General features: G+C 41.9%; 1 protein-coding gene across 1 annotated transcript; it reads right to left on the bottom strand.

Moving 5' to 3' along the window:
• Positions 1-17,240: 17,240 nt before the first annotated feature.
• On the bottom strand, positions 17,241-19,482 carry fam43a (family with sequence similarity 43 member A). Its single transcript, XM_056414841.1, has 2 exons — positions 19,271-19,482; positions 17,241-19,151 (listed from the first exon to the last, which is right to left on the bottom strand). Exons 1-2 carry the CDS (start codon positions 19,442-19,444, stop codon positions 18,078-18,080), a joined length of 1,248 nt encoding a protein of 415 aa, XP_056270816.1. The 5' UTR covers positions 19,445-19,482; the 3' UTR covers positions 17,241-18,077.
• Between the last annotated feature and the right edge of the window lie 430 nt (positions 19,483-19,912).

Genomic DNA, 19,912 nt, shown 5'->3' with positions numbered 1-19,912 from the left:
CACAGTTCTTATCTCAATCATATTGGGCCGTGTTTCTCTAATTTGAGAAACGCCAATGGTATGAAATGGGAACTATGGGAAGTAAGTGAGAATACATTCATGTATTATTCCTAAAATCATAATGTTACAGGTTTCAGGCTGTCACTAGTAGGTTTCCCCCCTAAGCACCAAAGGATCAGCAACAAGAGGGATATTTGGCAATATCTTTTATTATTTTCCCGCAGACTGTGTCTCTGCTCTCCACCTCTTTGCTCCTCAGTCCCGACTGCTCCATTATGGATACATACATATATGCACACAGATTGTTGTCAGCTTGTGGCTGATTACTAATCAGCCACGATCAGACATCGTTCCCTGACCCCCCCCCCCCCCGCTCCACCCACTCTGCAGCTGAGCCTAAACACACCTCGCTGTCACATACCCCCACTGCCGCCTGCATCCCTCCCGAGCTCCCAGGCTGTAGCCATCTGGTGGTGGTGTCATTCAGCTGGTGTGCTGGTGTCCTCGGGCCCCAGCGTTGCCTCGCAGAACCTCCGCTGGTGGTCATGCGGGGTCAGTCCCAGCCGATCTATGACGGCTTTACATAAGGCCGCGTAATCGTGGCGAGCTGTTGGAGGCAGCCCCACCGCCGATGTCTGCGCCTTCCCGGTGAGAAGAGGCAGCAGACGGATCGCCCACTCCACCGCCGGCCAGCCAAGCGCCTCCACCGTCACCTCAAACGTTTCCAGAATTCCAGAAATGATTGAACGTTGTCTGCCGCCGGCATCTTATGGACCTCCACCCCCGCCAAGGGTGAAGGGTTTGGGCGAGCCGTTCCAAGGCTTTTGTCTGCCTCTCTGTCTGGGCCAGGAGTGCCCCCCAGATCTGCCGGTTCACCTCCGCCTGGTCCGCTTGCATAGTTGCAATCCCCCCCAGTATCTGCAGAGGATTTATCCATGTTTGGCTCCAGTGTAACAGGTTTCAGGCCTGTTACACCAGTAGGTTTTCCCCCAAAGCACCAAAGAATTAGCAACAAGAGGGATATTTGACTATCTTTTATTATTATCCCACAAACTGCTCTCCACCACCTCACTCCTCAGTCCCTACTGCTCCATGATGGAGACGGACACACAGATTGCCCTCAGCTGGGCTGATTACCAATCAGCCACACACTGAGAACAATCAGACACCGTTCCCTGAACCACACTCCTGCTCCACCCACTCTGCAGCCGAGCCTAAACACACCCCGCTGCCACAAATAATATAATATCTTCAATTTTAAATGTCAGTTTGATCAAATTAATTTGATATTTAATATTTCTATTTACTAATGGTTTGATGTAAACTGTCGTAACACAAAATTGTTTGAAAACCACTACATCTGATTATAATTATCGAGTGCAACACCTGAGAAACATTTTAAAGAATGAGCCCTCATGGAGCGATCGACTGATGTTCTTATTTTCTTCTTCTTTGCAACAGAAATTGAAAACAGAAGAAAGGAAAACATTCTCACTTTATATTTGGGGGGGGGGGGGGGGGGGGTCAAAGGTGAAGGAGGTTGAAGAGCGCAGGTCACTGAATCAAGGAAAACATGTCAGTAAAGAGGTCTGTTCTGGCCCCACTGCCATCCGCCATGACGCCTTTTTATCCGTCACACTTCCTGTGTGGGAGTGTGTATTTGCGTGTGTTTGTGTGTGTGTCTGGGGGGGGGGAGTGTGTGTGTGTGCATGTGTGTGGGTGGGTGGGTGTGTGCGTACATGCTGTATGTGTGAGTGGGTGTGAGTGTACATGCTGTATGTGTAAGTGTGTGTGTGTACATGCTGTATGTGTGTGTGTACATGGGTCCATTTTTATCTAAATCTTTTTTTGTTTGCGAACATGTTGCCTTGTCTCTGCTCCCCCTTTCTGCATCTGTTCTATCCGTCTCAATCACACACTCAAACCCACCCACTCACACATACAGCATACACACACACACACATACAGCATGCACAAACACACACACACACACACACATTCCAACTGATAAATCACAGCTTTGTGAATGTGTTGGTTAAGACAGTTTAGACCTAGAAGGCTGCACAGTTCTAACATTTCTGAGAGGACAAATAATTTGAAATGACCCCCCCACACACACACCCACACACGCACACACACACACAAACACACACATGCACGCACACACACACACACACACACACTGAGACACAGATGTACTTTTAAAGAAACCTGAAAAAGACATCCAAACTTCTGTATCGACTGAAGTATAAACAAAGCACACACACAACACACACTCTCTCACACAGATGCAGGACAGTGCACACATACATGATACAACCAATAAAATGTATACATATCCAGTATTTGGGCGGTGGGGATTTATCTTGTTGCTGATCAGGGGCCATACACCATTCAATTACAAATCTTCCCATAGACTCCATGCGCCAAAGACTCTTCCAAGACTTCATCTTCACATATCACCTGTTCATAAGATAACTGGTCTCTCCTGATTGAAATGTTGCACATTTCTATTTGCTACCTGCAGGATAACTTTAATTTTCAAATTTTCCAAATGAGTTTTTATCTCAAATACAAGCAGAACTATGCTGGTTGTTGTTTGCAGCAAAATCCGTCGAGAAACATGCACTCTCCTTCACCCTCACTGTCTGCTGTGTTCTCTCCCTGTTGTAAATATTGTAGCAGCATCTCCGGCTGTTGCTCAGGAGGGCTGTTTCTATTGACCACCGCCTTGTTGAAGTGTCCTTGAGCAAGACAATGTTTCCGATAGTTGGTGGGTTCTATGTTAGCTCTGCCTCTGTAGGCCTGGGAGAGCTGGGTCTAGCGTGTACGGATGGCCATGAACACAGATTATGAATAAATCGATGCACATTTGCCTCCTTGTGTCAAAGGCTGGACCTTTTGAGACACAGCCAGAGAAAGCACCCGGGGGATCACCCGCACACTCAAAGAATCTTTATTAAACCCCCTTCAACCACTAACCCCACCCCATCATTCTTTTCCCACACAGCAGCCAGAAAAGGCTGTATCTCAGTGACAGGCTGCTTCAGATATCTTGTGTTGGGTATCTATTTTTAACCACACGCAAGTGTATTGGGCAGCGCGCTGAGCTCCGGCTTTTGAAACACAAATGCTCTAAACCACGTTTCCCATCCAGCCACAGAGATAAGAGGGTTTCTCTATTTGGGCAGACAAGGCAGCCTGTACACAACAATGAGCCGCGCTGGAGACACTCAGCATGACACACATGCAAAACAAACATGCACATTCTCACACACATTCTTTCTCTCGCTTTGTAGACGTGTGAAAGCACCTGTGCATATTTTGTTCTCTACGAAACACACACAAGCATAAATAAATGAATGCACTGAGAAGTGTGCATAAAAGGCTTCACATGTTTTGTTTTTTGGACCAAAGCTGCTGATTTAAAGTCCTCTTTAATTTGACCATTTAGAAAACAATTTAAATTGAACTGTTACATAACCTTTAACCTTTAATTATACTGATTAGCAGATTTATTCAACGACATAACAGTTTAGACATTTATTATATGAGTTTAAACAGTACAGACGGTGGCACAGGTATGAATAATACATGCATACCGGCATGCACAGGCATGCTTTGGAACTTCATTCTTCAGAATCAAAAATATTTATTAAAGGTGTGATGAGTGACACCCAAGCAGCAACAGAGCCAAAACCTCCGTTCTCAGGGGAGCACGCCCTCGTCGCTGAATCTCACCCCACCAGGTTGCTGTTGTTGGAGCTGCAGCTGTTTTTAATTGTCTCTATGCAAATGCTCCACATGACACAGGCTTTTCTGACCTACTTTTACCTCCAGTATTTTCTCATTTAATACATATCTGACTCTCATTCATCTTGCTCTCTCTCTCTTTCAGGTTCGATGAAGGATTAATGGCGGGGACAACAGAATTTGAAGAATTTGGCAAGTGACTAAAGCCATGCATTATGATTCAGGACATTCCTTGAAAACATAATCATGGCCATGCCATTTCTGTGTTTCAGGGTTAAATCTCAAGGGAGATGCCTTGATAGCTTGTGATCTAATGTGTCAACCCCCTGCAGATGTTCTCATTTGGAAAACATTGCAGCTCTACTGCAGTGCTGTTTGTATGGATAGTAAAGTTCATTCTGTTTCACTTTTCTATTGACTTATTCATCTTAATTTATGACCTCTTACGATCTTATCTCTACAATGTATCAATTATATCGGCTTATAGACCCACATTTCATTCATTGGTTCGATTTAAAGAATCGTGTCTTTTTCCTGTTTAACTGCAGCTTGCAAACACAACATGTTGGAGTCACATGTTCCATGTTGAGAGTCTCCCTTTATCTGAAGGGGCATTTCACTTTTCTGCTCCAGAGAAAGTCAGAAGTCCATCTGTGTGTAAATGAGCACTAGATTGGGTGCTCATTATATGGCAGCCTCTGCTATCAGTGTATCAATCGGTGTATGAGTGGTTGGACATTGGCTTGTAGTGTAAAGCGCTGTGAGTGGTCAGAAGACTAGAAAGGTGCTACACAAATGCCACATAAGTCCATTCATCATTTACCATTTCATACTTAGAATAAGTATTTGTAAAAAGTTTCGAAAACTACTGTAAATCAAATGTATGCTCTCAGACAACTGAAAGTATATATACTCAGACAAAAACATAGTGACAACTTTGACAGAAGTGTTACAAGAAGCCCAATATAATAATAATAATAATAATAATAATAATAATAATAATAATAATAATTTCCCAGTTTTCACCCTAGTGTTTCTATGCAGATGAAGGTAAGATCACAGTGTGGTTTGTGGATCACCAACAGAAACCAAAGCCAATCGTCACATAGAAAGTGTTGAAATCAAGCTTGAAGCTTGCATCACACTTGGCAGCTGCTGCACTTTCAAGTTTGGCAACGATGAATTCACATAAACAGACTACACAAGCCTTCTGTTGTCTTTCTACCGACCTCTCCTTGCTTCAGGGTGACAACTTGCAGGAAGTTGCATCTTGAAAAAACCTCACAGCTTCACAATTATATTGCTCTCTATTTCCACCTAAGTGAACCCCAGCAATCTATATAACTATTTGTTATGCAGAAAATACTAATATTTTGTCTGCGTCTCTAGTTTGACATTGTCATTTTTTGTGATTTACTTGTATAATCTGTCAGCATTATTCTTATGAACCCTGGGAATAAATGATTGTCCCCATCTGCCACTCAACCACATTGAAACATATCATGACAGTGTATGAATTCAGTGTTTTATTGCTTCCTTACAGTAAACTCTATACTGTATGGATTTCTGTAATATATCTAAACAGAGACTCCCTGAACTTGAATTTCTCTGTGGATCAGGCTCTGACTGTGTTTTGCTCCTCACCCCCTCCAGTCCCAACCTCTCTCTCCTCCCTCTCTTTGAACTACTCGCTCGTTCTTTTTTCTTTCATCTCCCTTTCTCTCATGCAATTGGAGGAATGCCTTCAGAGAGGCGATATGAGCGCTGTTGCATTCCTGTCTGCTCTGCTGTGTCGAGGTGGACAGGTTTGACAGGCGGGTCGAGGCACGTGATTCTTCTGGTGACAGATTGGAACAAGATCCAGAAGAATCCACCTCTGCCCCCACAACCTCCAGCCCAAGCTCATCTCACGGGAGGATTTCAATTTCTCCGTTTCTTATGCACCCGGTACTTATGGTTTCATTTTAAGGAGAGAAAGATGCAATATAGTTCCCTGGCTGGACTCAAATGTGTTGTGGTTCATGATAACCAGCTCATCCAAATCTCTTAACTGTGCTTTTTTCGCTCTCTGATCAGTTTTGAATATTACAAAGAAAATAATGTGAGACATGTCCTTTTTCGTAAGCATTTATTTTCATAAATATTTGACCGTGACATTAATCAAGTGCATTGAGTGGCCTAAACATCACCATAAAAACATGAATCATTCCTTAGTTTTAACATTTCCAATATATTGACATGAAGAGTGTCATGTCTCGTCGATTGTGTTAAGTTTTCGGTTGAAGTCCTGTTTTCCATGTCTGCTTTTATTTTGTAGTAACTGTCCTCTCTCATTTCAGAAACTTTATTTCCTGCACTGGTGTTTCCTCGTTAGTGTGATTGTCTGCTCCACCCCTGATTGTGTCCACCTGTTCCCCGTATCCTCATGTATTTAAGCCTGTGTCTACCTGTGTCTTGTGTCAGATCGTCTTGTCTCTTGTCTCGTCATGATCGGTATTTATAGTGTAGTTTTTTATCCTAGTTTGCTTTTCTAAAATAGTTGTGATTTTGTTTTGTACTTTGTTCAAAGTCATTTTCCAGCATAGCTGTGATTTTCTGTTTTTCTTATAAACCCTTTTTTATACCCCTGAACTTTGGAGTCGTGCTCTTGGGTCCTGCTTCTTGAGTCGTGACAGAGAGAACCCTTCTATGTGAATATTTTGTGTTGGTAGTAAACTCTTTGCACATATGTTCAATATACATTTATCCTTATGACACAAACACAATCTGAGTGGGGTTACACTTCCTAATTCTTTCATTTATTTGCAAATTACTTGTATGAACATCATTCTTAGGAGACTGGGTTGACACAAACTGTAGTATTTTAAAATAATACCTTGTTTGTTATTTGTTTTGTTTCTTTGTTATTGTTTTAGAAAAAGTTAAATCACAGTACCGTTTTTGTTGTGTTTTAAAGGGTTAATGCAGGTTGCTTTAAAATGAGGTTTGTGTGAGCTTCTTTTGAAAAAGCCCCTAAACACGCACAATACACGCACAAAGCTATGTCCCTTTCACCCTTCGGTTGTGAAGTATGCACACACACACACACACACACACACACACAGGGTCGTTTAGTGTACATTCCCATTTAATCACAAGAATCCCGAATGGGTCCATTCCTGTCACACAGAGTTAGTACGATTTGCTTATTAGAGCAAACAATGGTATCTGTCAATTTAATTTTCATAAACTGAAAGATTATAGAGCGATGTGCTTATCCTCTGTATCCAGTCCAGTGCACTCCTCTGTTTTCCCACGTCTGATAGACACCGTGTTTGATGTGAGTTCAGCAAACGGATTATCAGGTGGATTCAGATCTGCTGATGTTTCCCATCAAGGAGAGTTGGACACGTTCTAGAGTAAACTCTTTACCGACATATGCGACGGAAACATTCTATGCAGTTTTTAATAGTTTAGTGTAAAAGCCCAAAAGAGGGTGCTTTTTATTCTTCTAGGTCACCATGGTGCAACATTTCATATTAAACGACATCTTCTCAGGTGTTTTTGCTATTTTATTCAAAGAGAATGTTGAGACCTGCTGACTCCCTTTGTAATAAGCACCTGAAGGTCTGCAGTGCTGTGTCATTGACTACATGCTGATTCAGAGCATAGCAAACTATTGCGTTGCAATACTCCTGATAAATGATTACAGTCATGACACATGTGCTCAAAGTGTAATTATATGAACAGTTGTATATGCACTGAAGTGCTGACATATTTACAAACATGGACACTCATATTCTTAAATGTTGTCAATTTGTACTGCAAACCCTTAAAAATAATATCACATCCACATGTACATGACCATTATTTGCATGTAGAAACATATGAATGAATATGAATGAATGGAAACCATATTCATGCTGTGGACGTTTGCTGCGAGGCCGGATTTTGTTTTTCTGAAGATCCTGCACATGCACCTGCATTGCATAGTATTTGCATGTTCATGTAAATACTTTTGTGAGCTTGTTTGTGCGGTGTGTCAGATTCTTTGTGTGTGTGTGTGTGTGTGTGTGTGTGTGTGTGTTTGCAGGTGGAGGAAAGAGGGGGCAGTTTGCAGCAGGGGACCGGAGAATTAAATGAAGGAAACAGGAAGGAAATGCCGAAGGCTTTCTCTCTGAAACCGCAAAACTGCCACTCTCCCTTTGTCGTCCTTTATGGAAACTTGGACTCACACACACACACACACACGGTGCGTGTTGTTGTTGTGACTGTGATGAAAACTCGGGTACACAGGATCTGAGACACAGGATGGTAAACAATGAACTTGAATTGAGAGAGAACGAGGGGGAAGAAAAAAGACATGGGTTAGGTAGAAAAACTTTAAGTGGAAGAGAAATAAGGAAAGATGTGTGCAGACAAGGATGGGGGGAATACATATATATTTTAAATACTAACCTGACTGGTTGAATGCAGAGCAAAAGTAAAATCGCAACTGTCTCATACTTGTATAATTCAATCTGACTTTGCATTTACAAACGATGCAGTTCTTTCTAAGCAGAAACTTCATAACAGCAATCTCATAAATCATGCGCAAATAAAATAATTATTGCAAATGTGTTGCCTGAGCAGTGGCCAAATAAAGCTTTAATGCGCATTAATTGAGAGCGAGGCAGCGTAGGAGGTACTACTTCCACACCGATCGCTGATAACCGACAGGCTGGCGTGGCGACACAAACATCGCTGTTACAGCCACAACACGACCGGCCTGGATCGAACTGGACCGGGTTTCTTTTATTTGTTTTAACGGATGCCACATCAGCTGCATTAGCTGCTGAAATGAAAATCACAGAAATAATACATTGATTTCAGGATACTTCTCTTTAACGTTCAGGAGGTCAGGGACAAACATGGTACATCTGCAGGGGCTCGACACAAAAACAACCAAGGATCGTCAAAATAGGGTCAAAGGGCACTGCAAGAATGTCATTGTCATGTTCGTTATCACATATTTTCACACAAATGCGCATATGTCGGTGTATGTGCGAAGACTCCTGCGCACTCACACACACTTTTTAAGAAATCTGTGTCTTATCTTTCAGCTCAACAATGTTGTTTTGTTTTAGTTTGTCTGTTCTGGGAAACAATGGCATCCAGAATGAGTTTTTATCATTCCTGTAACAGAAAAACAATGGTCCCCCAAGGGCTTACAAGCATTTCAGATGTGACATCTTGTTTTACTTTGTGTGTATAAGTATGTTTTAAGGAGTGTGTGTGTGTGTGTGTGTGTTTTAGGTCATCACACTTTTAATCATGTGGGTGTGGCACTAATACAGAACATTACATTCTGTTGTACAATGATCACACTTTGTGCCACGTGGATATTTGGCTCCAGAGAAAAAACAAAGACAAATCAAATAAAGACATGAGCAGGGGTTATCCTGAGTTTGCAACAACGTAAAGAAATCATGTTTTGAAAAAGATAAATCTGTTTTCGGCTGATAGTTAAAACAACATAAAGTCCACTCGAAAACGTGGTCATCTCGTCACACAGTTTAAGGTTGCTCTTTCACATGAAAAATCCCCTGGTGAACAGGAAGTGATGTGTTTTATGTTCTTGGCAGCAACAGCAGCTGGATGAAATACAAACATTTAAAAACACTTTGTAGCAATAACAACCATCAACTGAACTCAAACTTATGTACAGTAACTGGGGATAATCTATAACATGTCTAACTAACAGCAAGGAACACCAATCAGAGCCTTCAGTCATATACTGTCACTTTAAGCTTCAGGTAAACTGGGCGACAAAGTGGGCATAGCAACAGCCAAGGGCACCGTGCATTTCCTAGACGGTGCGAGACCCGATGACATGCTATTTCCATGGAGACAGCGTTCAAGGGAGGCTGAGATTACAGCTTGGCAGTGGCAGTCCAGCGAGGTTGCTCTGTTGTTTCCTGGAGTTCCTGGCCTGTGTTTTAAGAGGCTTTAAAAAGCTTGGAAGAGATGAGCTGCCATATGGTGTAGTCCCAAACAGGCAGTCCCATGTGGTTGTGAGTTGGTTGATGTGGTGTAATGTGGTGACTGAAGACATGACTTCTGTTACCTGAGACAAGATTGTGATAGGCTGATGCAGGATGGTGAACCATGAAGGGTTTAAATCTGAAATAAGTCTAATATGCAAATGTGGTACTTTTGTTTTTGTTATAGCTATTTACATGTGCACATCACAAAATGTCAGTCTCTTTACCTTCAGAATATTATTCTTGTATTTATTTTTGGGTTTTAGCTTTGCAGCCTTGGCTTGTTCTAACCATAATTCAAGTTACATTATCTGAAATACTCCACAGAACAGGGAGCTCTCAGAGAGTAATACAATGTAACAATCAAATACAATTGTCATCATGATATAATTGGGGAAAAACTAAATAAACACTGTATAAAAGTAATTTCTGCAGACAGCAAGATATTTCCGTGCTGTGCTGGAAAACATGTAATTAGTAATAGTATTAGTATAACTGAATATTAAGCAGGAGCAGTAAACGTGCCATGTTGCAACATCGGTTTTACATACCTCAGCAGTGATTTGTTCTTGCAGCATGGTTGGAGGTGTCAGCATGTTCACACGCCATATCAGTGTCAGTCCCAACCTGCTGGCACTCATCACCACGCATGTCTTTAAAACCAACATCAGAGACAACACTCAAGTTGTTACACTTTTCATTTTTATATGGTTCTAAGAAGTGGTTCTTAGAAAGAGCAACACATGATAGATATTGCTGGCATTTTCGCAGGGAGACACACGCACAAACACACACACACACACACACACACACACTTTCTGCCTGGAGCAGAGACGCACAGTTACACAGCTGTTTTGCTCCTAAAATGCAGTTTATTTTTGGATCTTCAGTTCTGAAACCTCCTGATGAAGGGGAAGAGGTCAAGACGTGGTATCCTTAGCCTTTAACAATATCAGGTTGTGATGTCAAACGAACAAAGCAAGCATTTGAAGTAGCCATGAGAAAGGCATCCAGTCCACAGAAGGGTTGCTCTGTGGACGACAAGAGACGACTGTTCGTATGCTGCTGAAAAGGACACACATGTTCTCTCAAATGATCAAAGTCATTGAAAGAATCGTTGGTTTTAAGTCAAAAATATGTACAGTATGAGATGTCCGATACGTCAGGAATGATGCACTTACTGACCTTGTCATACCTAAAATGTATTATATATATAATTTTACCATACCTAATTCAACAAACTACAGCCTCCAAATTGGTCGTAAAGTTGAATAAAAAACAATGGTCATGAAGGAGGGATTTATTGCATGACTGTTGTGTGGGACTGGATTGGTTTTAGCTTGGTGTACCTTATAAACTGGTAATTGAGTGAAATTGGAAATAAAGTATTCATCAAATGTGTTACTTCACACCCATCGTGGTCATGAGCTGTATGGAGTCAGCCTTTTCCTGCTGATGTTTTTGTGTATAGTTATTTTGTCACATGAAAAGCAAATAACTTTTGCTTTTTTTCAACAGGCACTAAAGTACACAATCTACTTCAATCTTTTTAATACAATGTTAAAACTAGTTTTCACCTAACAGACTAATGGAAAGGTAAACTGTATAATATATACACACATTTGCAGGAAAATAACATGTAATCTCTCTTTTGACACTCTTATTTTGTCATCCAGTCCACTCTAAACATTTCACTAAACCAAAGTACTCATATGTGTTGAACTGGGATGTCAGCAAGTCACATAAGGATGGATATCGACGAGTGGCATGCTGGTAAAATGTAATGGATCTGACTCTGGCGGTCAGACACAGCGGACACGATGCCCTGATCAGCATTGATCTAAATGCAGTCGTCAGGACATATCGACCAGGTTTGTCTGTTGCAGGTCATGCGGTTCAGTGGAAAATTGAGATTTGATTAGTCCAATCAATGCCTCTGAGCTCTAGGAATCACTAACTGTGTTCCTAGATAAATAGATTGATAGATAGATGATAGATAATAATCTAAATCTCAAAACACAAATACCGTCAGCACATTGGTTGGATGGTAAAAGTGTACGTACATGTGTATTTTGTTCTTCAGTCTCTGGTGCCTCAAGTCCTCCTGTGAGCAGATAAAAGCACCTGCAAACACTCATGCACTCACTCGCACAAACACACACACACACACAGGTGAACACACACATGCACCGATACACACAGATGCATGTACATCCTATGGGACATGCCTGAGAACTGAGGGGTTGAACATTGCATCAGTTTCCTGTCTGTATTTGAAACAGCGACATTACACACGTGGATTTCACCATAGTTTCCTCAAACGTGGAGCGATCGGATAAGTAGGCCACAGTATCTATTGAATAAACTTGATGAAAACATGTGTTCACTTTGCTCTTGCCACTGAACAATAAAAGCAAAAGAGAGCGGGTGTTTTGGGGGCATGAATGCATCTTAAGTCTCCCACTTTCTAGAAACATACTGATGGGTATCTTGTTAAAAACACACAAAAGCCGTACAAATCCCAATTTCGATTACTGATACCTGCTCAGACAACAAGTCTGTCCGAGGGTCACCCATGATTTGTTTCCTCTCTCCTCTGTTATTATTCCATTTCCTCCCTGTGAACGGAAAGACCGAAATAACCCTGCTGAAATCTATGGCTCTCCAGGGGCAAAGCTTTTGTGTCGGAGCAAGTGGAAAACAAGAGCAGCGGTGGCTGAATGGGACACTACGATATCTAGAGTTTCAAGGCCTCATGGGGCACAGCCCATAGACACAGACACGGCTCATTACTGACAGACTGTATGGAGAACAACCGAGAAGTGTCTCCACTCAGCATGTATGATTCACGGGGGAAATTGTAGGCTGGACTCTAAATGCTGGCTGAGTGCGCAGTGATGGGATATTCTCTAAGTACATGCCACTGTGAACTGAGGAAGTAGAGGTTAGGATCCAAGCTGAGAAAAACTAAGGATGAGTCCCATAAAACCTTTTCTTCCATGCATCTGTTATGATTCTTGCGTCCTCCTTGATGTTCAACCACACTACCTATGATGCTCATAAGGATGTTGCCTGAGACTAAAATATAAAAAACAACTTTGGATGCATTGCCATCTTATGATGTTGATGACAACCTATCGATTCACTTAGCATCACAGGCAGGTCCACGTTTTAATTTATGATTTTTACATTTTAAAAACATTTTCTACAAAGATTCAAGTTCCCCAGATGATGAATCCCATTGATGTTGGTGATCTACTTACATTTACATTTTGGGTTTTATGAGAAATGATGTGTTGTCATGTAATTTGGTTGAGGTATTCATGTCCTCTCCTGGACACTTAAAAAAAACAATAATTATTATTTTGTGTCTTTAGAACTAAGAATACAACAGTGTAAACACACTGACAATGAAAGGGTTAACATTATTATCGTAAGGACTGATATTGATTGAAAAAACTGTACTGAATAATACAAAAATAAAGTATTTTATTGCAGTCTTAGTAAACTAACATTTTATATCGACAATAGCATTGTCAGTCAGAGCATGTTAGCATTTAGCTCAAAGGCTGAAGACTCCTATTCTTAATATTTATTTTTTCATCCAAGTTGTTCATTTTAAAACTTACATAACCCGAATTGCCAGCCACCGTGGCATAAAATCACTGACATTTATCGGAATGTTTTACAGACTGTGACTTTTAATGGATGCACATTCTCAATAATTCATTAAAGCATGCCTGTCTTTGCCCATTAATGCATCTGCTCTCCATTCCAGCCAGAACAGCACCTTAGAGGACGCAGCACATGAAATGAAAACAGTTGAGCATGAAAATGGCTTGTACCTACACACATAGTGGACACACACACACACACACACCATACACACATACACAGAGAACTCCTGGAGGACAGCTGTCAGATTGAAACTAATGAATGCTGAGGCCGGCACCATAATGAATTTTTTTCTCTCTTTCCGTCTCTGTCTGTCTGTCCTCCTCACTTTCACAGCATCCTGGTTAAGTGGACTCTGACTCTGACATTGTCTGACACTGTCTGCCTGTGAAACACGGGGACAAAGTTCATCACCCCGCCCCCTCCCCAAAAAAAGGGCCAACAAAGTTCATCTAAACTTTTCCTATATGGTCCGCTGCATATCTAATTCGGTGTTGCGTGTCAAATTACCCTCTATAGTCATTTCTGTGGTTGAGGAACGTGTTAATTACAAACCTTTATGTCACAAATAGTGGTGTTGCATTCAGCTCCTTCTCACCTGCCCCAAGTCCAGACATACTGTCTACCTAAAGCATATAATTGTGATCTGAGGGCAGGCTGGGACATGCAGCTCTCTGCTACTATTCCGAGAGATTTGTTTTGTATGTTTCCACAGTCAGGAGAAGGTCGCCATCCCTCTACGCTCTGATCTGATCCCCACTGACTGGTCCAGGTGCAGCTTGTGTAATCACACTAATTAGCGGCTCTGGTGCCCTCCTCCTGGATTTTCTGGCGTTGTTAAAAAATTAAACTGTGTGGCACTGTGATGTCTGGTACAGCCATGGCCCACAGCTGCGTTCCACTAGCAGATAATTAGGGAACTCTGCTCTTCTGCTTCTGGGTCAAGCCGGGCATTCGCTCTTTGTTTGAGTATAGTAATTGTAGTCAGACCAATTCTCTCATTTAATTCTAGTGTGATTCTTTATGATGAAGGGTTTTCAGGGCATCACTGCAGAGAACATGTGGCACCTAGCCAGAGAATACATTATGGTCATTGAACTGTGTATTCTTATAGTGGGAGGAAAAACATACACAATATTGTTCATGGTACTTGTTTTTGATTTTAATATTTTAAATTCATGCTACTTTCTTTTGACGTTATTATATTTATTTCACAGTAAGAGTTACATGTTATTGAGCTGATTACAATTGTTGTATTCAAAACAGATGATCATTAAAAATGATAATAATTTTAATAACTTCATTAAATTGTTAAGTAGCCTCAAAGTTGATACATTAATGTTAATAAACTAAAGTCACATAATAGTATATAGAATCATATACCACTCTGTGTATCTTGTAGATGGATATTTTTTTTTTAAATATTTGTAAGTAATATCTTGAATGCAGTACTTCCACTTCAAAGGCAACATTGTTTTCGTTAAGTAAACTACTGAATCCACCACCACTAGTTATGCGGTATAAAGCTAATTGTTATTGTCACAGAATAGCATTAGGGCTGAAACCATTTGTCCATGAATCAAGTTGTTTGACAGAAAATTGGTTGCATCTTTCTTATTGGTAGATTGATGTATTGGTCTTTTTCAAAGAAACAATGCTTAAAATGTCCAACTTCTCAATATTTAAGATTTGATGATCTTTTGGTTTCATCCATCACAAAAAAAAAAATCAAAATTCTTCTGTCCATTCACGGATTGCATTTTTAATAACAGCATGTAAGATGACCAAGGATTAAAAACCACAACATCTCACTTGGCTTCTCTGACTGTCGGGCAATGTTCTTGTTGCATATGTACTGAAGCCTCTTTCCCTGTGACTCATACATGCCTGACAATAGGTTAAGTAAACACCTGAGTATTTGCTTGAGGGAAAAGCAAAGGTGACATGTGAATATGAAAAATACATTTTATTCTCTCATCAGCCAGAAACTAGGCTTCACAGCTTGAAGCGTGCTCTACAACCACTTGTCCGCAAGACACACTTTCAGGACTGGGCTGGCTGCACCTGCAACTCATATGCAGGTAACACTGGAAGATTGCAAGACCATGATTCCCTTTGGAGAGGTGGGACACCAGACAGAAAATGCAGGTCAGGGAGAAATATTGAACGATAAATGTGTCTATCAGCTATAAAAAGCAGGAATGGTAGACAACTGGCCTTTTGCATGTCAATATGCTTATTTGGTAAGAGCACTGGCAGTCCTCTAATTACTTTGAGCTGGGCACATGCTGATGATGTCATACTATCTTCACAGTATGCAGCCGGAGCAAACAGGGTAACACAGCACATGAGGAAGAGGAACTGTGTGGGTTTCTGTTGCTATTTCAACTCACATGCACAAGAACCATTTGACAAGATACAAATAGAGCAACGATTTAGTGTGTGGTGTGTGTGTGTGTGTGTGTGTGTGTGTGTGTGTGTGTGTGTGTGTGTGTGTGTGTGTGTGTGTGCATGGGTGTGTGTGTGTGTGTGTGTGTGTGTCCTTTGAAAGCACATCAATTCATAATGAGCTGCTGTGAAGCTTTTTATAGATCTTACCAACCACTGGCTGAAATACATTAACCTTCTGTCTCTGGATCTCATTCTAAATCCAAGGTGCGAGTGTTTTTGTTTTTAGTGAATACCTCAGCATGACCAGTGGGATTGTGTCGGCTTGTGAAACACTGTCCGTACAGAAAGCAATCCCCATATACCTCCTCTGGTTTTCTCCCTGCCCATGTCTTATTCAGCCCTGTTAGTGTACAGTGTCAGTGCTGGTGGTATTTGTTTGAATATGCATGACTGTGGGCTTTGGGGCTTTGCAGCTCTGGCAGTCAGATAAATAACACTAATTGCTGACGTGCATCATCAATACATCAATATCTGCTGGTTCCATACTGCTCTGTCTGAGTTACTGGCAAGAATTGTGTGGCATGTACAAAGGCCTGTTGCTGCGAGAGAAAAGGAAGTGACAGGACCACATTTAGAGGAGCAAGAGAAGTGTTGTGGCTGCTAAATTACATTCCTCGCTGACCACTGGTCACATGCGCTGCCATGAGAGGTGATTCCTTGAGCAAGACACTTAACCCTGAATTGCTCCCCGTAGCTGTGTCTACGGTGTATGATTGTAAGTCATAAAAAAATAAAAGCGTCAGCTAAATGTAATGCAATGTAATGATTATGTCTCTTTGCCACTGTGGGTATTAGATACATATAAGGAAGTCCCCTAATCCTTTATCAGTGTCATTCCCCTTCCAATGCAGTTATTGTGATTTCAGTAAGTGGGGCAAAAGTGAATGAGATGTAGCCTCTGGTTCTGAATGTACGATTATTCTCACAACATTACAGAGAATAGATTCACAGCCTTAAGAGATAATCTGTAGTGTCTAATTAAAGGAGGCTAGACGTAATAGCAAATACAAAACAGTAGGTATGCTGTTATAAGACCGTTGGTGCTTCAGCCGCCTTGTCATTAAAGGACCCATGTGATGTTCTAACAGCTTGTGCTTGTGATGGTGTCCTCCTGAGGCCAGTCAGAATAAATGGGCCTTCAGTACCTTAATTGAATAACTTCTACAGCCTGTTCCCTGAAAAGTAATTTGGCGAAGGACACAGATCCAGCCAAGACTTTAAAATATGTCTCTCTGTTTCTCACCTCTATGTGACTTTTATTCACCACTGTAAATCTGAGTCTATCAAGGTAAATTCCTACTCACTAAAGAGCAGCGTGTACACACTTTTTTCCCACACAAATCTAGACACAAGCTTCAATAAATTCATATAATTTTCTTTTTTATTGATAATTCTATGAGGTTCACAAAACAAACCACATTTTCTTTCAAAAATAACATATTTTAAACATCTTATTTTACATCTTAATACAGGGTGGTTTTCATTTGCACAGCAAAGATAGGACATGTATGTTTCAGATAACATACCAACACACATTATGTACATGTAGTTGACATAATACTCAAATCAATTCAACAAGAGTGCAAAATAACATAAATGAACAGGCTGTTGCAAAAGCGCCCTGACAGGGAAATTAAGGATGCCTGTTAAAAATCCACTTAGGAAAAGAACAAAACGTTTTTAAACGGAACGTTTTTTTGGGATCATGATTAGCGTCTTTCAACAGGAAAACATCATTCGAGAGAGAGAGAGAGAGAGAGAGAGAGAGAGAGAGAGAGAGAGAGAGAGAGAGAGAGAGAGAGAGAGAGAGAGAGAGAGAGAGAGAGAGAGAGAGTGAGAGTTAGAGAGTTAGGTAAACAAGCTCGAGGATATAGCAAATCCTCTTATACGAAAGAGATGGAATTAGTGCAGTGTGTCCTGCGGCGCACTGGGATGCGCTCGGTTCGCATCGACATGCACTTGTTTTAGCGTTTACACAATCATCAAATATAATTCAGTAGCCTAATTGCGTGTCCATGCGCGGTAAATGTCTCGGAACCGCGAACCTTCTTTTTTTTCTGGACCCTCTCAATCAGTCGTGGAGGCACCAGATTACACAAACACTCTCCAACACAAGGTTGTAGACACAGGAAATGTTCCTTGTAAAGACGCCGTGGCTCAACAAAACAGAGGCACCAAATAAATGCTTCAAACTATTCAGGCGATTTCCTGCCCCTTTACCTCCTCAAACCCGTTAGTGAGCGGAGGGGGCTCCTGGCTGCTCTCTATGGAGGACTCGCTCCCCGTGCTCTCTCCAGACAGAAGTCTGGTGACTCTGAGGTCAGCTTTCAGTGTCTGCACGTCGTTTCCTATACTCATCTCTCCCAAATCATTAATAATCTGAGACAACTCCGGCTTGCCGTTGGCAACGCGATGTCCGTCCGTGTCCAGAATGTCCTCACACTCAAAGTGCATCGCTTTCTCCTCCTCCTCCTCGCCGACCAAGTCCTCAGTGATAGAGCCCAGTCTGGGCGCGCTGCGGCTGCGCTCCACCAGGGGTTTGTAGTAACACTGTCCGTTCAGCAGCTTCCTGATGGGGACCAACGGTATGGTTTGTTCCCCTATGAGCTGCTGCTGCTGGTGCCTGGCGTCGTCCCTCCGTTTTATTCTTTTGAACTCAGCCAGGGCCGTGGCCGAGGTCTGGTACAGCAGCAGCGCCATGGCTTTTGCCTTCTCCGGCTTGGACACCAGCACTGCGTGGCAGCGCAGCATCACCGCCTTGTGCTTCATTTCGTGCCTGTAAACCCAGGCGAAGATCTTGGGTAGCCTCGGGTCCGCCACGCAGTAGGTTATCCGGTGTAGCAAGTACAAGTGTCCCGGCCTCCTGGCCTTGTCGTCCACATGCACCATCCGAATGCCCTGCGAGCTGATGGTCAGCCTCATCTTGGTGCCGTTCTTGCCCATTTCACTTTTGCCCCAGATTTTGCTCACCGCCACGTCCGTGCAGCCGTCACCTTTGGACTGGATGGTGGTGGCATTCCCCAGGTAGAGCACCGTGTACGTGGGGTCCTCGCTGGTGATCTTCACCTTTTTCCTCTTTGACTTGAACATGCTGCCCACCCTGTTGAGTGCGCTCTCGGGGCAGGACTTGGCGAAAGAGGTGAGCGCAGAGTAGTTGAGGCTCACAGCATAGCCCTTCTGCTTGGACTGCCTGTCTTCCTCAATCAGGTCGAACTTATTCTTCTTCCAAGGCAGCATTTTATTGCTGATTACAATCAACAGAAGCAAAGTCTACGAAGAGAGGAAGGAACAAAAACGTGGTATTATTAATTAATCTTAGAGGTGTTTATATTGAGCCTGTCCGGTCATTTATGAGCTACACTACTGGAACAGAACGCAAAACACCATACTTCATATGTTCGTCCTCTAAAGCGCTCTTTTCCATTGTGCTGCCTTCCGCTCGGTCCCTTCGCAGTTCTGAACACAGACTGCTGTTGTTGGCTGAGTTTTGCCGAATATATGCAGGGAGAAACCATTTGAGTGAGAATGCAGGGAGGGAGGCGAAACCAAATGGCAATAGTCATTTATTGGGTTGTTATGAGTGTGTTCATTGAAACAAAGTTGATACAAAGAATTATATACCAATATTTAAAAAATTAAATATATATTTGTATAATCCAAATGTCCCACCTCCACACATTTTGATGTTGGTGGGGTGGGAATATGGTAGCCTAATTGTGCATATATGAATTGATTGATCAATTATTCAATTCAATTCAGTTTATTTTGTATTGCCTTTTATCACAAATTACACATTTGCTTCAGAGGGCTTTACAATCTGTATACATACGACATTCCTGTCACAGGACTTCACATCGGATCAGGAAAAACTCCCAAAAAATAGAAAAAAACCTTTCACAGGGAAAAAAGAGAAGCAACCTTCAGGAGAGCAACAGGCAGATCCTTCTCCCCGGATGGACAGATGCAATATATGTCATGTGTACAGAAGGAATCATTACAGAGTAACAACACATTCAATGAATATGACAGAG

Source organism: Pseudoliparis swirei, chromosome 5, assembly GCF_029220125.1.
Source record: "Pseudoliparis swirei isolate HS2019 ecotype Mariana Trench chromosome 5, NWPU_hadal_v1, whole genome shotgun sequence".
NCBI lineage: Eukaryota > Metazoa > Chordata > Actinopteri > Perciformes > Liparidae > Pseudoliparis > Pseudoliparis swirei.
This window is presented reverse-complemented; position numbering and strand designations above follow the sequence as displayed.

Coding starts and splice junctions, on each gene's coding strand:
- fam43a (XM_056414841.1), bottom strand. CDS start 19,444: ATGACTATTGCCATTTGGTTTCGCCTCCCTCCCTGCATTCTCACTCAA. Junction 19,152..19,270: donor TTAGAGGACGAACATATGAA/GTATGGTGTTTT, acceptor CTCTCTTCGTAG/ACTTTGCTTCTGTTGATTGT.